Source organism: Epargyreus clarus, unplaced genomic scaffold (assembly GCF_041222505.1).
Source record: "Epargyreus clarus isolate Ecla_fem2 unplaced genomic scaffold, WU_Ecla_fem_2.2 ptg000021l, whole genome shotgun sequence".
NCBI classification, from domain to species: domain Eukaryota; kingdom Metazoa; phylum Arthropoda; class Insecta; order Lepidoptera; family Hesperiidae; genus Epargyreus; species Epargyreus clarus.
Window position 1 is genome coordinate 16,337,296 of NW_027332228.1, and position 19,999 is coordinate 16,357,294.

The 19,999-nt window shown below is 33.6% G+C and overlaps 1 protein-coding gene across 1 annotated transcript; it reads right to left on the bottom strand.

Annotated features, from left to right (window-relative positions):
- Nucleotides 1-5,519: 5,519 nt before the first annotated feature.
- On the bottom strand, nucleotides 5,520-7,197 carry LOC140751166 (uncharacterized). The gene has a single exon (XM_073085043.1). It carries the CDS (start codon nucleotides 7,164-7,166, stop codon nucleotides 5,700-5,702), a length of 1,467 nt encoding a protein of 488 aa, XP_072941144.1. The 5' UTR covers nucleotides 7,167-7,197; the 3' UTR covers nucleotides 5,520-5,699.
- Between the last annotated feature and the right edge of the window lie 12,802 nt (nucleotides 7,198-19,999).

The window sequence follows — 19,999 nt, forward strand, 5'->3', positions numbered from 1 at the left end:
TCGAAGTGGAACAAACTTCCAAGTAAGTCGAAAATAATAAGCGGCCTCCGTAGCAATATTCACTGAATACATTATTTTGTCTTACTTTGCCTTGTACAGTCGGCAACACAGGCTTCTATTGTATAACTAAATTGTACATGGCACATTCGGCCGTATAACCACAGGATGAAGTATCAAAATTACATGCATTGTTTGGGATAGAAATGTTTTGTCGATTGTTTATAAGAAGTTTAAGTAAGCGTTGTTGATTTTTGTTTAATTTTGCATAAGGTATTATTTACCTACGTATGAGTTGTCCTATACGATATTCTTTAAAGTATACATACTCTAATAAACAAGAAATTAATAAGAAAACGATTAGTAATGTGTGTGTATGGTGTATTAACGCGTCGTGTTTTAAGACAGCAACACATCTGTTTGAAACAAAATAGAATTTCTACCTTATTGAGTCAATAACATTAATATTCTCAGTAGTAGCTAAAATAGAATAGAAATTACAAATCCATGAACACCAATCTACTCCTTAAGAAATAACTATTTCGTGTAATTGGTTACAACTACCTACTTTGAGTACTTATTAGAGTTGGGGATTAAATTCGATAAAGTATCTTCGAAAAAGTGATTCCACAAACCGACTTTTCAACTAGGACTCAGCAGCGCTACAATGCTCATATAAATTAAAATGGGTATCGCTCAAAAACGCTATGAGTTGCACCATTTTCTTTTAATTGTACACAACAAAATCTTTTCATCAAGCAAAAGCAATAGTGCTCTCATTATAAATTTTAATGTATATAAAACAAAGCCAGCAGTGTGTAGATCCCGGGCAGCATAAGGGTAGGAAACGCGCGGACGCACAGACGGAAGACGTCCGCCACGGACGCCGCGGACAACACTTTGCATACTATTGTTATTATGCGGATTAATTTTATGTTTAGGATTACGTATAACCACGTATGAGGTACATATGTTTTGTGACTTTTTGACAGCAAAATCTTTTCATACGCCAAAAGCAATACTTCTCTCTTTAAATATTGCAAAGCATTTTACAATTGTGTATAAAACAAAGCCAGCAGTGTGTAGATCCCGGGCAGCATAAGGGTAGGAAACGCGCGGACGCACAGACGGAAGACGTCCGCCACGGACGCCGCGGACAACACTTTACATACTATTGTTATTATGCGGATTAATTATGTATGTTTATAATTACGTGGTGTAAGTTAGTGTTAAATTCTTTCTTCTTTCTAAATCTGTTTTCAGTGGTTTCTTTATAAAGTTCATATTAAGAAATGTATAAACTATCCCTTATAAATTAATATATATCTTAAAGAACGGAAAATCCTTCATATTTTTTATAATCTTATCAAAACGAATTTTTGATTCACAAGTTATTAGTTTTCGTTTTGTTTGTTATTTCTTTGTGGGATGGAGATTCCCACAGTCTACGTAAGTCAAGTCAGTTTACCTTATGTACAATTGGTTATCGACGCACATGGACTTTTAATCAGGCTAAGATATATTGATACTCACACTGCTGTTACAAGGCAGAAATAAATGTAGTATAAATACAGACATTGTCAAACCACCAAGTATTCTACTTTTAAAAAACAAATAACTGCATTTTTAAACATACGTCACAACAATAAAACACCTAATCTTATCATCAACGGCAACGCACCGCTAAACGCCGCCACGCTTAATTCAATCGAAGCGATTCCTATCAATAGCTTGATATCTCCCCACCCCAGCTGACATTTACATACAAATACATAGAGATCGGAACCCAATCCGCTACAGTTCCAGGTCACGTGTCTCCACAACGAATCGCTTAAAGAGCTACAGTGCACGGCTAATAAAGTCACAATCTTCTCACAATACAACTGGCTGGGTAGTCACACCCTTGACGAAAAAAAGAGGGTAGCAGATTCCAAATTTGAATTTGATTATCGAAGTGTGCCGACTATTTATCATTTGTAATGACGCAGCAGCGGAAGGAGGACGCGTCCGCTAATATTGTAATCTTGTAAATGCGTCCATAAATACATATTTATTATTTTTCGGTGCGATGTAGAGCTATTTGAGTGGAAAATATTGAGATTTTCATTGATTATGGATGAGTTTGGGTGTTTTGTGCTGATATTTTAGGATTGCGCTTTTAAGTTATTGAATAAAATCGCTGTTTATAAGATTGTTAACGTATTTCCTATTTTGTTATTTTTTATATTTTAGTTATACAAATCTTTGTTATTTGAAGGACATTTAAGTCCTCGATTATATAACTGGTCTAAAAGTAGGTTTTATGAAAATGTTAATAGAAACCTGCCTAATATTATTTTAAGGTTATGTTTTAATAGAGCTTTTAAAAATATCTACTTATCAATCTATAATTATAACAAAACTGTTATTTTACATTAATCTTAGTCCAAAAATTTGAACATAACATTAAGATGCTCCATTCGGAATTACAAAACCACAGACATACGTAGCCACAATCCCTGTTTGTACGTACTGTATGAGAAAACTTCACAGGGTGTTCGGATAAGTGCGAGGAGAACAATATTTTTGCTGGCTCGCCGAACCGTGAGTAATTCAATAGAAAATATTCATATTGGGGACAGTGAGACCCTCCCGTATTGCGTTATACAGGATGCTTATATTGTGTTGGATATTTTCGTTTCAAAAAAATGATTTCTTGTAATGTTTTTGAATAAAATTATATCACTTCTGGTAAATATAGGTTTGCAAGTAGAGTATTGTGAAAATAGAATGAATATTTGTATGTATGTATACTAAATTTATAACATAGTTCGCTACATCATACACACACAAAGCCGTGATTAATTATTATTTAAATAAACATAAAACATTCAAAGAACTTAGATAAAGGTATAGGAGTTATTTGATTGATTGTAGATTTGTGGTTACATGTTATATGTTTAGGTTAATTGGAAATATAACAAATATATTATAGTATATATAAAATGAGTTACCAATGTTGTATACAATAGAAAATAGTACAATCAGAGGGACTAATATTATAAATATTTTTTTAAAGTCGTAGATTTTCAGATCACCCTGTACACACAAACGGCATGTTTGCAGACGAAACTCCTTATGACGGATGTGACCCGTAATGTAAAGCGAGCTACATTTGAATATTGCTCAGCTCTACCGAACATCTAGCTGATGTAGAGTTCAGTTTAGTGCTTATGTTTTTTTAGAATACAAACTTTTTTAGAGTTATAAACAGGAATGATAGTTGTTACTGTTAAGGAAGTTGGAACAACCTCGATTTAAAATACCTGTTCTCGCACTTATACCTACCAGGAGATGTATAAAGTAAAACAACACCCAGACCCAAAACAGAGCATGGTTGATTTCTGCCTAATAACAGCAGTGTTAAGCGCTGCTGTGTTCTGGGTTGAAGGGTGTGGTAAGGGAGACATACTTTTCCGAGGCGTTCCAATTTAGTCCGCAGGTGTAGCAGCGCGTCTGTGGTCGACCTCAGGTAGGAATATATCCTATCTGGAGATGATTATAGATGTCCATGTGCGGCAGAAGCCACTTACCATCAGGTGGACGTCTGCTACTTGCATATTAAAAATAAAATTAAAATCGTCAATATACATTCATCATACCGATATCTGGTCAGATATTGAACTCTGTATGGTGACCACTACCACATCGTCAGCCAAATTCTCGCATAAACTGTTCATAAACAACATTTACCATCTTGTAATTTCCCATACCGATTCACTACAGTTCCCGGACCAACGAGCCGCACTAACCTATATATATCGAATTAGCAGCCCATAGAACATGGGAACTTGGTCGTTCGCAAGACTTTCGTCACGCTGCTTCGCTACGCTTCGGAACTCTTCGACCCTTCGCTAATTTGATAGAAGTGTGCCCGTTGTCACTTATTGTTAGCCGATGATGTGAACTGATTTATTAATAAGTTTAACGATGATATTTTTATTTTATTGGTGTAAACTTAGTTAAAGTTTAGTCATTTTGTAGAACCATGCGATATAGCCCGAATTAATCATTGTTATTTATATATTAATAATTAATAATTTATGTAATAATTGCACTTCCACTTTAAAAAGCTGCACAAGAAACTTTTATAATAGATTTTTTTTTCCATTAAGCATAATATTATCATCACATTGATGTTGTAGTTAATAGTCGTCATCGAATTTATGGTCCTCCGATCTCCCACTATAGCGCTGTTGACAACGGATGACAGACTTTTAATCACTACACATAGGGTTCTGAATAGAATTCCTGCAAGATTCTACATAATACGTACCAAGGTGTTTTGTGTGCATTTGTAGGTCTCAATTTCTCGATACAAAGTGTTCTAGTGTAGGCTTATTAGTTTACAAAGTATTTTTTGTTCAATTATATGCGTCCAAAAGATAGTTAAAAATGTGTAGAGTTTATAGGTTCGCAGTAAGTCTACTTGTTCACTTGACTGTAAAAGTCAGTACTTTTATATATTTAGTACTTTCTGTATGGTCAGTAATTTCTATATACTACATCATCTTATGTCCATGTTCACCTTATGTTGCGCTACTTTAATAAGAAGTCATAGTTAAAAGCGATTACATATATTAAGGTGGTTAAACCTTCCTTGTTTGTCACCAATGTCATCCTGATAAGTTCCTTGTGACAGACTGGTAAAGCAGAAGCCTTACTTCTTTTTGTCAGATTTTAATAATCAACTAACACTTTGGCACTTACCTACACAGTCTTCAGAAGTAGCAATGATCAATGACCATCTGTATCCTTGTAGACGTTAAGTAGGGATCCAACTTTATTTCTGATTCGTTACACATGTCTATATACAGGAGTAACCACTCATCATCAGATAAATAGCTTGCTCATTTGCTTTTTCATACCCCTCATATCTAATAAAGGGAATGCATCATTCATTATTACTTAATACCCCTTAAAACCAAAATACAAAGTTACAATGCTACAAAAAAAGTCAAAAATAGATAATTCACCTGTTCAAAACTTTAATTCAATTTGTTTAATGTTAACTGAATGCTACAAACGACCCCTTAGTAAGGGAAGGTTTTGATAGCTTCATCTCACCCTTACCCCTAACTAGAACACTTTCGTTCCGCTTCGCCTCGTTAGGACGAGAATGCAACTATTAGCAATTTTATTTAGAAATACGAATAATGTTCATGGGAATATGTTGTGATAGTTAATTTAAAATTAATGTTTTTATTTCAACTGTTTAAGAAAGAAGAATTTGTTTTGTTTAAATTTTATACCAAAAAACATATAAAACCTAGCTGAATCTTGAAATGTTTGAAGGAAAATATTAAATCGAATATATAAAAATACTCCATGCTAGAATGATACAAGATATAAGTTAAGTTAAGTATAAGTCATTAGTATATACCTGTTAAAATATTTATATTGAAATAAAATATTTTTAGTAATGATTTAGGATAAGGAAAAAAGTCATTAAGATTCTTAAATAATTTAATGAGCTTCTACTATGAGTAATATTTACAAAATAAATAGTTAGGTACTTAAAACTAATATTGCACGTAGATAATACAACTAAATAACAACAACAAGGTGAAATGACTCGCCCGTTAACATGGAACCAAAGTGACAGTCACAAAAAATTCTAAGTACAATGATTTATGGTTTAGATGAAACCTTGTCGAATTAATTCACTTGTGGAGAATAGAACCGCTGCTGTGAGCGAAATACTGTTTACTCTTCTTGCTAAAACTTTGTGACGGCGATACGTCATCCATATCACCCTCCTTGTCTTGATGTGCAGTCATGTGCCTGGTCAAGTGATGCCTCTCTCGGAAACTCTCATTGCACACCGGGCATTTCAATTTTTCTTCCCTCTTCCTCCTAGTCGGATCAGCCGTTGACTCACTCTTGTGGTGTGTCCGCATATGGTACACGAGATCCGAAGTCATTCGAAAACTTATGCTGCATTTCGCACATACATTTTGCGCCGGCAGAGAAAAAGCAGCTAATGTTGGAGGCAAAAGAGTACTTAGGATTGCAGCCGCAGAATTCGCTATGAGTGGAGCAACAGGATCCCGTGGCGGTCCCGAAAACTTCATAAAATCAGGGCTTGGCTGTTGAAAGTTCTGAACTCCGAACGGGTACGACGAGCCCGCTTGTAGATATGGAATCTCGGGTCTAAATGGTAAGAAGTTCATTTTGTTAGGTGACATTTGTGCTTTGGGGTCTTGTTTAGGTTGATACTCCATCGTCTTATAAGGACCACTTGTACGAGGTGGCACGGCAGTCTCCGGATAGTTAGGCGATGTTGACGGAATGTTTTGTCCTTTGAAAAATGCGTGCCCATTGAGCAGATGAGCTGGTGTGAGCAGATTGTTGAAGCCAGGTGATTTATTGAAGGGGCTAGGTGGACTTGCAGCAGATAGTGGTGGACTCACTGAGTTCTGGTAAAGAAGATTATCAGGGCTCACAGAAGGATTTGGTGATCGCATTGCAAAATTGGAAACCTTAGTGAAAGCACTTTTCGGAGACATTTCTGACGGCTTATCCGTGAATCTATTTTCGTATCTGGCTCTTGTTTGCATAGTAATTAATGTTGGGTCGTCGAAAATTTTATTCTTGTACTCGGGGAGCACTTTAGGTTGTCGCGCAGCACTTTCGTTGGAGTTGGGGCGACTTCTCGAGCGATCAGATGCTTCAGAATCACTACAATACATAGATTTGCTTGGATACTCATCTGTACCGACGTCTATATTAATGTCAGACCCAAAACTTGGTGATATATTGTTGTTCACGCGCAGTCTATCCTCATCTTGATCTTTGGAATCCAGGGTGTTGTCACTTGAGTACTCACTGCTTTTATAAATGTCAGCGTGCCTCTTTGATGGTTGTTCCCACTCTTCAGTATGAAAAAGTTGCTTGGATACTCTTAGCTGGCGTTCCGGTTGCTTCTGCTGAAGTTTATCATCTGGCATCATCAGGAAAGCGACGTCAAACGAGCGTTTTGAAGACTTGCCTTGATTTAAAACCGTTGACTGCATTTCGGTTTTTGAAATTTGCGAAGTTCTAGCACTTTCAATATTCAGATTCACTTCCTTAGAATCAGGAGACTGCTCTTTATAATTTTGATAGCTATTTTGAACGTCCATTGTCATTGTTTTCTCATTTAATTTGTTGCGCACAGAACTTAAACTTTTTACACTTATATCGCAGGATCCTTGTGGGGACGCGTGCGTACAACCCGACAGTAACTTTGCGAATGCGAGCGCGACTTTAGGGTGGAAAATATATAAGTGGGGTATGAAACTACCCTTAGCGAAGCCTTTCAAGTTAGGAGGCGTGGTTGGATAGCCAATGGGAAGCGAGAGGGTGGGGTGATTGAAATCTGTCGACCAATGAGATGGCGTCGCTACGATAGTGAACAGGAGAGCTCAATCAACGGGTCAAGATAATAATAACCGTCGCGAATTGAGAACGCATTGAGTTGTGGTAGGGTCAGCCCGACAAAGACAGTATGATATTGAGAATCGAGAGCGCTTTATACTGCTACTCAGAGTAAGGTTGTAGGAATCACTGTTTGCGTTATGGCTGGAAATGTTTTATAGTATTGTAACGTAGCGGTGCTTAATATATGATATGGGTTTGTTTTGCTTCTTTATGCGGAAGCAATTAATATTTATATTGGCTTAAGTAACTAGCAGTATATTGGAACAGAGATATGACTAACATTAAAAAAGAAAAATATGCTATTAAATTATGTACAAACCTTTTACGTTTTATTGTGTCCATGTCATGCATTTTAGAGTTTAAAAAAAAATATCTATGTAAAATAACTAAATTACATACAAGTTTCTATTCTTTTGTATTTTTTTCGTAAAAAATATTTTTAAATACATGAGTATATAAAATTCTAGATATAAAATGGAAAGGGTTACTAAAACCAAAACGAACAAAAATATAAGTCACCTTGTGTTTCGAATTACTGTGGCAGAATAATAAAAATAAGTATGACAGTTAGAGAAGTTACTTCCATCATTATTCTCTGTTTATCTCGCCAAACATGGTACTAAGAAAACTCCAACGATTATGATTGCAATAAATATGTTTTATATGTCGCATAAAAAATGATACTCGGCCGTAGACGGCGTTACCCTCGAGTGTATGGATGAGATTGGGAATAATGCTATTAGCACAGACGCTTCGTCTCAAATTGATATCCTACTCAACGTTACTTCAAACTAAATTTACCCTAACAGACTAGTTAGTAAGGTTGAAATTGTAACGAACGTTCATGAAGCTAATACAGAAAAAAATGCCATAGTAAACACGACTGTATTTCCTGTTCCCGAAAATGAAAATTTGGCTGATCCAGACTTCATATTGAACTGAAAAGAAGACTCAAATGAGTTCTGTTCGCTAGTGGGTAACGATAATAAGATGGGCGCAGACGTTAAAGGAAAGCCATTTGTCAGATTTTAGCCATTTTTTGGCCATTCGTTCTCACTCTATGAAAATCTGTTCCATTTATTTTGTGGGAAGCGTTAATGAGATTTTAGATTTCGACCGTTTGCTTTTCGATGTCGAGAAAGAATTTCAATTAAATGTCCCCTTGAAAGGTTAGGTAAGAATATGAAAATATTTCAGGTTATGGAATACCAAAATAATTTACATATTTCGGGTGATATGCATGATGAAATGGTCATCATAGAGCCCTGACACGCAGACGGTTCCGTGTTTATGACTCGACTAGGCAGAAATTTAAATACTGAATTTAAATTTCCATTCAAGGTACCTACAGCAGAAACCTAGCAAGAACCTAATAGGTATTAGTAAAGAAACCTGGTTTAAGTGTATACGAATGTATTAGTAAACAAGTACAATACTAAAGGACTTATGACTGTCGTAAGCGTTAAAAAACGTTTTACGAAAAATAAAGTCTACATCAAAAGTTTTTCACACAAGCATCAATTGAAATAGTTCGTAGCAGATTTGTCAGTAGTGACATCTTATTTAGTGGACCGACAAATGCCCGAAGAACCTTCGCTGCGACAAGTGGCCGGATTGATAGATCGTGCTTAGCAGACCGTATAGCGGTATATACGAGTAGGATGATTCCATGCTTTAGTTGCTAAGCAACAAAATTTCGCTTGAATTACAATATATAGAAATGTACTGCTATATAAGCGTTATAGTGTATATAGGGAACATTATTTATATTACTTGCCAAGCAACAAGATTTCCATTGCATTGCAATATATGTACTCGTATTATTCATTTCGACTACAGCGGCTCTACCACCACACTCATTTCTACCCAACAGCAGCAGTGTTCAAGTTGTTGTATTGTTGTAATTCTTAATAAATAGTTATGTTTAGCCTAAAAGGAGTAGCAAGAGTCTACTACCATAATTGTGACCGCACTTGTCATATTTTTTAAATTATTTCACATTAAACAAAAAAGAGCATAGTGGTTAAATAAATCCGTAAAATATTTCATTGTTCACTTTTCTTTTCATTTTGCTTTTTACGGCTCGTTTCGGTGCAATTCTTCTTTGTGCCGTCAAGAAAACAAATGGGTGTCCGCGGGCGAAGAAAACTGATTCTTGTAGTTTATTTTCCATTTTCCAACTTCCATTTTTTATCCATTACGTCGTGTTTTACAGGTCTAGCGTATTTTCATCTTTAGTAATATGAATGAGAAATTAAAAAATAACGGTATTTTAACCGAATTATTTTCCTACTATTTCTCATTTTGGAAATATTGCGTGAATTCAGTATAAGCAGTTAAATAAAAAACAAATTGCCTGTATATTTAAATGTCCGTATGAAATAAAAAATATAGGTGTAGGTGTATTTTTGTAATGGATGAGAACTTACAAATTGTTATTTAAAATATGCTGCTAGTTCTTTTGCAGAACACTAGTTTTTAAGTTTAATTAAATTACACGTTAATAGTAATAAATCCATTTTCTTTTCCTAACACAAATCGAAATTTTACAATTTATAGTACGCACAAATGCTCAAATGTCGATCATTGGTAGATAAAACATTTAATATAGTGATTTATTACTTAATATTTACTATCTTCCCGCTTTAATCACTTACTTAACTTAGAGAGTTAACGAATTCAATTTGAACCGTTATCAGCACTGATCAGAAAAAGAATTAGCGAAGAAATCTGCAATAAATTCGATTTACCCGTTATCTGGACATGTTTAGCCTGATAAATAATTGGGGGCACGTGTTGGAGCCTATCCACACGTGCCCGGGATAAGGGGAGGTGATAATGGGGGAGACTAAGTCGTTTATACTTGCTTGGGTTGTTTGTGGCTCATTGTGCTTAAGTTATTGTTGGGAAACCGGAAAGAGACACAAATAATTAGGTATTTGGTTTGGTGTAAGGATGGTGAAGAAACCATTGAGCTTGATCTTCGTAAGCTTTATTGGTAAGTCGTTTGCAATTTAGGAGCATATAGTAATTTAATGTTGGCTCCGAAAACATAACATAAAAAAAATATTGTAGAATTTAATTCTATAATATTCGTTAATGAGAATGTAGACTTGCATTTTCTAATATGGTTAATAACGAATCCATGTTATTTTGATATACGCAAAAAATGTTAAGGAAAATAAACTTACTCCACAATTACTGAACCAAATCAGAAAATGAAAAAAAATACCAGAAGCTAAATTGTTTTGAAACAAATGAAACAACTTATTTGCCACACGACGATCCCAAGTCTATCGAGCGACGATTGACTGATGACTGTCGGTCAGAGGTCGCATCTGCAACTTTGATTGGTCGTCCGATTGTTTGGAGTCCCTTGTGTGTTCAAACAACTCCATCTTCGAGTGTCGGAGACAGATTAGTTGTTTGTTGTATCACTAAAGATTCTTTTAATGTCACTGTTTCTATTTGAAGGATTTGGATTGTATTTGTGTTTCTCTTGGCTGTTTTTCGTTTTCTATATAGGATTCTATATATCGAGTAATTCTTGTCACCAATTATAATAGTTTTCCCCGAATCGAATTATCCTTATTTAAAAAAATGCACCAAAAGTTATAATATCGTGAGGCCAGCTACATGAGTTTCAAAAAAAGTATATCTATTGTGACTACGACGACTCTATCAACTTATCTATGACAAAGAGAGAGAGAGTGTAGTGACAAAGAACACCGCATGATTCCTTTCTGAATTAGAAATACAAATACAGTAGGAACTCAACGTTAAAATAATTATTCAAGTATTTCTTGACACTATGTTTTGTCGCCTAATTAGTGTTTGCACTAAACAAAATATCGAAATATTAACTTCCACCAGAAACATTTGCTTTATGCTTTCCCGTTGCCAATAACATCCAGTAATCCCGTAAATCACAGTGGCACCTGTAGTATAATCGTTATTAAAATATGTTTAGTTGGTCCCCTAAATTCACCAAGAGTTAATACTGATCTACCATATGTTATGTCCATCTCTAACAATAGTTTGTAAAAAGTAGCACGCACAAGTTTAGCAACTATTGAAGAATAAATGCAAGCGATAATGGTTATTGTAACTTTTCTATGAGTTGCTATTATTCCGTGAAGTTCTAATTGTGTATACATTTCATTCGCCCGGTGTATCATTGAGCTCGGACTATAATCAGTCCTTTTCAATAATACTTCGGGATCAACCACCCTATTAATCGTTTCGAATTCATTTATATTGCACTGTGAATCAACATCGACTTTATTATTGGAGAATTTGAACTTAAAATTGCTTATGGTAACGTTTTCATTGTCAAATTCTGTAGCTTCATTGCATTTAAAACTTGTACTGGTCCTTTCTATTTTCTATTAGTGGTGAGTTCTCTTGCTGGTACTTTGAATTCTACTACACCAGTTATTGGGTTGGTATTTGTATGATAGAAATTGTCTTTTATTAGTTCGTTCATATTGTTGTATATCTAGTTCTATAGCGAGATACGTAAGGTTTATTTTGAATTCGGGTAGTTTATAAAAGCAAGTTGAAACGCATAATCGCAAAACATTAAAGTGGGATTTGGTGCACACTTGTTTATGAATTTTTGTACCATATGGTGTAAAAGCCGCTGAGGACAATACACCCCCATGACGGTGCCCCATTACCATATGGGACGCGTTAAACGCGCTTTCAAGAGAATCGTATTGGTTAGACGTTTAGTATTTGACAAGCGCTTCAGAGTTAGGTATACTCAAGGTGAGGTTGCTGTACATTCCAGAGAATGATAAGCTTGGGAGGTTTGACTTTACATATTTCAGAAAAAGTCCTTGCTTGTAAAAATATATATTAAAAGTCAAGATATCGTATATTTTTCAAATATTATTTTTCTTTTTCAAAGAATAATGATCAAGATCACAATTGACTCTCCATTTTTTAAGTTCTTAAATACAGATTTTTTTTGCAATGCTTCTGAAAATTTGACCAGGGATCAGTTTGATCGAGATTTTTGCAAAACAAATATGTATATAAAGTTGCATTTTCGTTTTTGCCATAATCTATTAGATAAAATTATTTCTTCTGTTTTCAAAATTGTTTTGCTTGTGATCCTGTGTCATTTTTTGAGAATATAAAAATAAGTGAATAGTGAAATATTTCAAGACTATATCGTGGGCAATTTTAAACGCCCTTACTCGTCATTTTCATTAGCAAGGGCAGTGTCCCTTGAGGGACCATAAGCCCAAAGGTACATATGGCGTATAAATGTTCATCGTATTGCTGTGCACCCCTTAAAAATCATCTGTTTGCTTCAATTGTATCGCAGCTAGTTTTGGGGGCTTTGCGGTTAAAAAACAGAAGTATTGTTAAATATCAGCATTTGATCCGGCAGAAAAAAAAAATATTTTATGGATCAGATGCATTTTTGTGAGTACCTTAGAGGAATTGAAACTTGCATCTACAGGGTAAAATATCATACTACATTTAGGTCATAAAAGGTCTAGTAAACATAATATGAGATGAGATATTCAAGTTTCTTGTAGGATAATCAATTTTACCTAGGATATACGCCCTGTGAAAGAATCCTGTCCTGTATGAGGTCTCTAATTAAAATTCATATGGGTAGTTACCACAAAATATCAGATGGGCCGAATACTACTTTGCTACAAAAAATAGGACATTCATTCAAATCATATAAAACTCACAGAACAGGAATATTTTCTGATATTCCTTGAACATTTCATATTTTAATTGTTTACTTTTGAATGCTTACACCAAAATATGTGATTAAAAGTCGTTCTTGTAACTTAAATAAATTGTATGGAAGATGGATATACTCGTAGAGCCTAAGCCGTAGAGTATAAGCACAGATTAACAAATAGTTACGTATAAGCAACCGTTTTCCAAAAATATATAAAAATGAATAACTTTATTTTTCAAACCAACATCTTTCCATTACTTACAATTCTTGTAGTATAAAATCATTAATGTATTATTCCGAAGTATTGACAAGTCGAGAACTCGTTAGCTACTTGTGCGCAATTCTAAACCTCAATACTCGTAATGTCGCTGAGCGCGTGCGCAAATAAACAACATTTGCACAAAAGCTTCCCGATAATGCATATTGTATTGTTCGACAATGAGGGCACTGCTGGACTCAGTGGTCTTGATACTTATAACGTTATTACAGCTGTGTGATAAAATGTTAATTGTTATATTTTCAATGACTAATTTTTAAATGATTATTAAATTTAACTTAATATAATAAAATGTTAAATCTTATATTTTGCTGTCTATTTATTAAATTTAACATATAAATAATTACACATACACTATGACATGCAACATAAACGCGCCTACACAGACAAACTATTTATTACATACTGTTTATCTGTAGCGTTATTTTTCTTATTTGAAAATTAGATATCACAACTGTTACTTTATTTAATAATATTATTTTATTGGATTACTTAATAATAATAAATAGATATTTTATGATAACATTTGATATGACCAAAAATATAATATATTGGCTTTTTAATTCGCCCGTCGTTCTGTTAAGTAACAATTTCTTAGCAGAAACATATATAAATATTTCAAATTTGAAATAGATAATTCAGTTTGATATAACATTTTTATTAACGTTTCCATGTAGTAATAACACTGTTATTATTAAACTGTTTTTTTAAGATCAAAATTATTTGGACACTGTAACCACCGCAATCACCCAACATATGCGCCGGTGCTGCCATCTGATCATTAACTGTAATGGTCAATACAGGCTGACAGACGGACAATTATCTGTATGTAATCAGACCCACTTTGATGTGTAAATCGGGTGCGTTTGCGTTCCGTGGATGCTGCGAATGTCGTCGAGAAGATAATTCTTCCACTTTTATTTAATTATCTATTGTTTTGTTAATATCATTTGTAATATTATGTTATATTATCATCTCTTATTTTATAAAAAATGAAAGTTACATGTGAATACATAATAATATTAAAAAATATTTTTTCGCACATAATGTAGAATAAAAGTTACTTTTTTAATATAAAACTAAATAGTCTATAATGTGCATTATTAGTTACCTCAAATTATTCAAATTACGAATAATATAAATAAATAAAATCTAACTCTTAACAAACATCGTAAATAGATGACTATTTAAATGTTTTAAATATTATTTTCCTTAGAAGACTAAAGAGGGAATTAAAGATTATTTTAATAAACCTGCTATATTTTAAACACCTAATTCATACATCACATTTTATATGCAACTCATTATATAATTAGTTTCACTAGAACTATACACGTCACTATTATTAAATATTTTATAACATCTTACATGTGTTACTATTTGGTAAGAAAAAAATACATTTTGCAAAAATATACTTATATTTTGTTAACAACCATGTAAAAAGTCAATCGGCTAATGTGCATCAAATATTTTACGCGGTGCGTCAAAAAACTTTTAAGCCGCCCAAACCACATCACCCTACCATGCCATATGTTGCGAAAAATTCAGATGTAATTGCATTACGTTGCCCTAAGTCGAGTGCCCGCGTTTAATTACGACGACCCACTTAGACATATGTGAGCGCCCCAGCGCAGATCTGAGCTGAGACTAAGGGGAACTATGGAGTATCGATCAATTTTCTAGTAGTGACATTATCATCTCGGTGGCATTTATTTGAGGTTATTAAAAGTACGCGTTTAAGTGCATAATTAATTATAACTTGCTATAACGGTAAAAAAATATCAGAGTCCTAAAAAGTTCTCAAAGGTATGTGAAGTCTATCGATTCGCACTTGCCATGCATCTTTTTCGGCCAAACTTTGAGAGGAGACCAATGCCCACATCCTTAATAATCATAAATTGACCACTAACATGAAATTTAAGGTAATACAATAAATCAAACGAAACGAAATATTTGAAAGAGAAATTTAAAACATTCCTGCCCAATACATGATTGCCTTAGATAGTAATAATAATAACCATAGCAAACGCTTCTTGTTCAGGCACATAAATTGAAATACTAAAGTAAAAGAAATATAAAGGTCCTTCCGTACATACCACTGATCCCTAAAACTGAAGAGAATTTCAAAAACCCAAGCAAGCTTCCTCTGTGGAAGCGAATCTCAGACAATATGAGCGTGAAATATGGGTTTAAGAAATCCTGTTCGCTGAAAAAAGCTCAAAACAAATGAACAGAAAAGTTCTGGGGCAAAAAAAACAATGGCAGAGCACAGGGCAGGAAACGCCGCGTGAATAAGTACTCTCCATTGTACTGGAATAGGGATGTTTTCGATTCCGTTTCCGTGGCTTGAAATTATATTTTTTATTGTTTGTCATTTTTTATAATGATAAAAATCTTTTTAATTCGCTATGCTGAAATGTATTAAATTAATAAACTCATAAAAGGTAAACAAGTAAACATGACATGATTTACAAATTCTGTTAAAAATCCATAAGGAACGTGAAACATAATTATTTTTTAATCGCTTCAAAAAAAAATTAAATTATATTTAGGTAGAGGTGATTACAGAGGCCAGCAATGTATCAATCAATTTACTATTCCAATTTCAGAAAAAAAATCTTTATATTGTTTTCAAAGTATATACCTACTAAAGAAATATAGACTTAAGGTCGCAGGTATCTACATATAAAGAAATATGTATATTATGAATATGTATATTAAGAAATATGTAGATACCTGCGACCTTAAGTATCTGAATAATTCTAAGTCTTACTGGAAATGTGAAGAAATTAATCCAAAATTTAAATTGTTTAAATAAGAAAATTATACTTGGCAAACTATATTGCCAAATATAAAATAGTTGCCAAAAAACAAATTAATTCAGTCAGTTGTATCAATATGCTCTTGCATATAACGATTCTGGCAGGATTGCGATTCTTGCGATGGTGGAATTAACAAAAAATGCTTCATAAATCATCGGGGCCACACGGACCGATGCTGAATACGTAATGATGTGCCGTTCATTTGAGGGTTACGCCAGCTTTTTCACTGTTTTGTATGAATTCGGTATCTTTCGGAGGCGAAATATGGACACTAATTTGTGGTCACGTCTTCTATTTTAGGAACTATGAATTTATTCTGTATCATTTCTTTTATCACGAGTGAGGTACACAATAAGTATAATGTTAGTAATACCTGTAATATAGTCCTTAACAAAGTTTGAAAATAACGAACTTAAAACTGATTGCTATCTATATTTTTTCCTTACACCCCGGGTCTTACTCGTTCAATATTAGTAGATATCAACTCTTAAAATTACAAAATCAATTAAAACACCATTCGTAGACATACAATATTGGCATAAACCTAAGCCTTAGGTTACCTCCTGGCTATTTAGCCTAAATTAAAATGGAAACGTAAGGATAAAGTTAAAAATACATATTCAAAATTCTATAGCACTCATCCCTAACACAATAATCATTCAAGTAACGTTCATGACCATCAAACAATGATCAGTGACAAGTGTAAACCACCTTTAGCCACGGTGTCGTCGAGGTCATTAGCACAAAGCACTCAATGTTAAATGTCTCAATTTAATGTCAAAGCCGTGTCGCCCTCGGTCTTTAGTACCCCGGCCGCTTTGTAGGGTTAATTCGTTGGAAAGATCCCGTTGTTTGTGTTAACCCGTAGAAGGTGACGATTGTTACACACAAGCTCGTACGAAAACTTATTTAAATTAAATATTTATTGACTTCAAAAATAAAGTATGTTATTTGCAAAATGGGGCTAAAATAAAGCGAAATCTTATAACAAAACTTTCTTTTGTTTCACTTATAACACATTTGATTGAAAATAGATACTAATTTAGAAGCTCTTTTCTCATAATTATTATGTTGGAGTATACAGCATAACAATTATGTGAATACAGTCCAATTTCAACATAACCTATAATATAATATGTTGAACTTAGGTATCGAGTGAATAACCGTCTTTTTGAAGTCGACTAGAAATTAATTTGAATTTATGTTTACAGAAGCGCTGAAACTTTACTTATTTCCTTGTTTATCTCAGTTCCTCTGCCCGGAGAAAATCCAGATTTGACCTACTTCGTAATAACTTAACCCGGTTGGTTCCAACTTATGTAAGTTTGGAATAATGTAGTTAGAGATTTAATACTCTTACCGAAAAAAAAACATACAGCATAAATTAAAAATATTAATTTTATCCACCTGATAAGTGGTCACTGCCACCCATATACCCCATAGACCCATAGGACCCTTCAAACCATAACAAATCTTAATATCCTATTGTATCAATACTTAAGTATCTTGTATATTCTAAGAAAGGCAGATTTTAATGTATATGACTTGTAAGAACTTTGGAATGAATAACTACATACCTCAGATAAAAGCTACTTAAAAAACTACCTACCTAAAATAGACTGAAATCAGTTATATCTACGACGGTATTGGTGTCGCTAAAAGAAAAATAAAATGATTCCTCCTTTTTTGTACCTCTTATATTTCCCTTTTATTTCTAAACTTGTTCATTTCATTTAATAGTATCTTCATACGGAAACGTAATCCTTTCATGAACCTGAGGTTGAAAAACTAATTTACTTAGAAAATCAAATTAATAATTATACACATTAATTATAGTGTCTTTACGTTATTTAGCAATACAGAAGCTACGTACGTAGATTCGTAAACAGTAAACAATAACCATTCGAGATCACCATTTACAGCTGACATAAACAACCGCTAAATAACCCGTTTCAGTAGCGCAACATTTGACTGACTATCTCAAACATAACGCCAAACAAACGGCCTGCTGTCCTGTACCACTAATTAAAGGTAATGGCCCAGAAACAAGATTGTGATATTGTTCTCTCCGAATCATCTGCCATCCCCTTCACACGCGCGCACTCCCCTATAAGCCCGTCCCGCTCTCCCTAAACGTTGGTTAGGCGTCACTTATTATGCTAAATATCCTACCCCATTCTTCGGGAGTGGAAAGATCTTTGATAAGCACTCGATTTTTTCTTTTCTCTTGCCTTGACAGTTAGTATATGGACTTAGATTAAGATAGCTGGCGGTTTTTTGTAAGCATTTTAATCGTTTTTGGGACACAGCCATAAGGAAAGTCAGATAATTTTCGTCTGAAAAGTTAATCTCAACGTGTGCGAAATGAAAGTTTTCTCGAGTTAGAAGTATGAATGTTAAAGTACTTTTTCCTCGTCTTTCTATTTATTTTGACCACAAATAGGATGTTTTAAACTCTTCAAGTTTATGTTTCTTTATTAAATTGACATATAATTTAATAAATACTATACCAAAACTAAACATCTTTTCTTCGACAAATTTTAAAAATAGTACATATCTTAAGCAAATAATGTTATATCGGAATAATTTAGAAAGTTTTTACAATTCAGAAAAATATGGCTAAATGATTATTATTGTATCTGTGGGGCGAACTCCAAAGGGTGTTGGATTATAAATTTAAATTTATGTTTTGTTAGATGCGATCGCTTAGCGGAGCGCGCCATTTTGAATCCAACGATAGAAGTTCTTTTTTAAATATGATTTATTTCGGCAAAGGGTTTTGATGATGCGGTTCGATTTCGAACAAATGAATTGTTGTTTTTAAAACGGTTTTAACTAATGGTTTATGGTTGGATACTTTCTTAGTCATCACTTTAATGTTATAATGACTTCACATTTAAGAGAAACCAAATTACACATTTTTACCACATTTTTCTAGCAAGCTATGTATAATTAAGTTATGAAATTATTTATTTATGAATTAAAAAATAAAACATTCATTAAGAAATGTTATGTTCATTTTTTACTTTAAAAATACGTTACACACCATCTTACACTGTTGTTTACAACACACCAGAGACACACCAGAGACCACCGCACCACACAGACACACCAGAGACAAGCCAGATAAAAAAAATCATGATTTACCTACTAATATCTCCAGCGAAAACGTAAGCTTTTAAAATTAGCAGCGTTATAGGATTTCCGAAATTAAACTTACAATAAGAAATAAGTAAAGATGTTTAACTTTTTTTCTTAATATTTTATAATGTTTAAATACTTAAATATTATTATACATCTACATCAATATACTATACTCGTAAGCAATGTAGGATATTAGGCAATATCAAAAAAAAAATCATCATTAAAAAAATAAAAAAATATACCAGACAATACCTAAATTCAATATAAGTATTTATGTTTTATTGCTAATGGTTAAACATGACCAAAACTCATTGAGTTGCAATTCTTACAAAACATTATTTATGATCTATAATCGAATCAGTTTAAACTTCGAAAAACGACATTTGTTCGTCCGATAGTTCGACCATAAACGAAATCAATAGCGGTTTTAATTCGATTCCGTTATTAGGAGCATTTGCTCGCTCCGCTAGAGTTGGAAATAGACTTCGGAATCACTTACGCGGGTGGTTATGATACGCGGTATTTTATTCGGTTATTATGCAGTTGCTAATCGAATTTTTATTTTAGGGTTTCAAATGGACTTTAAAT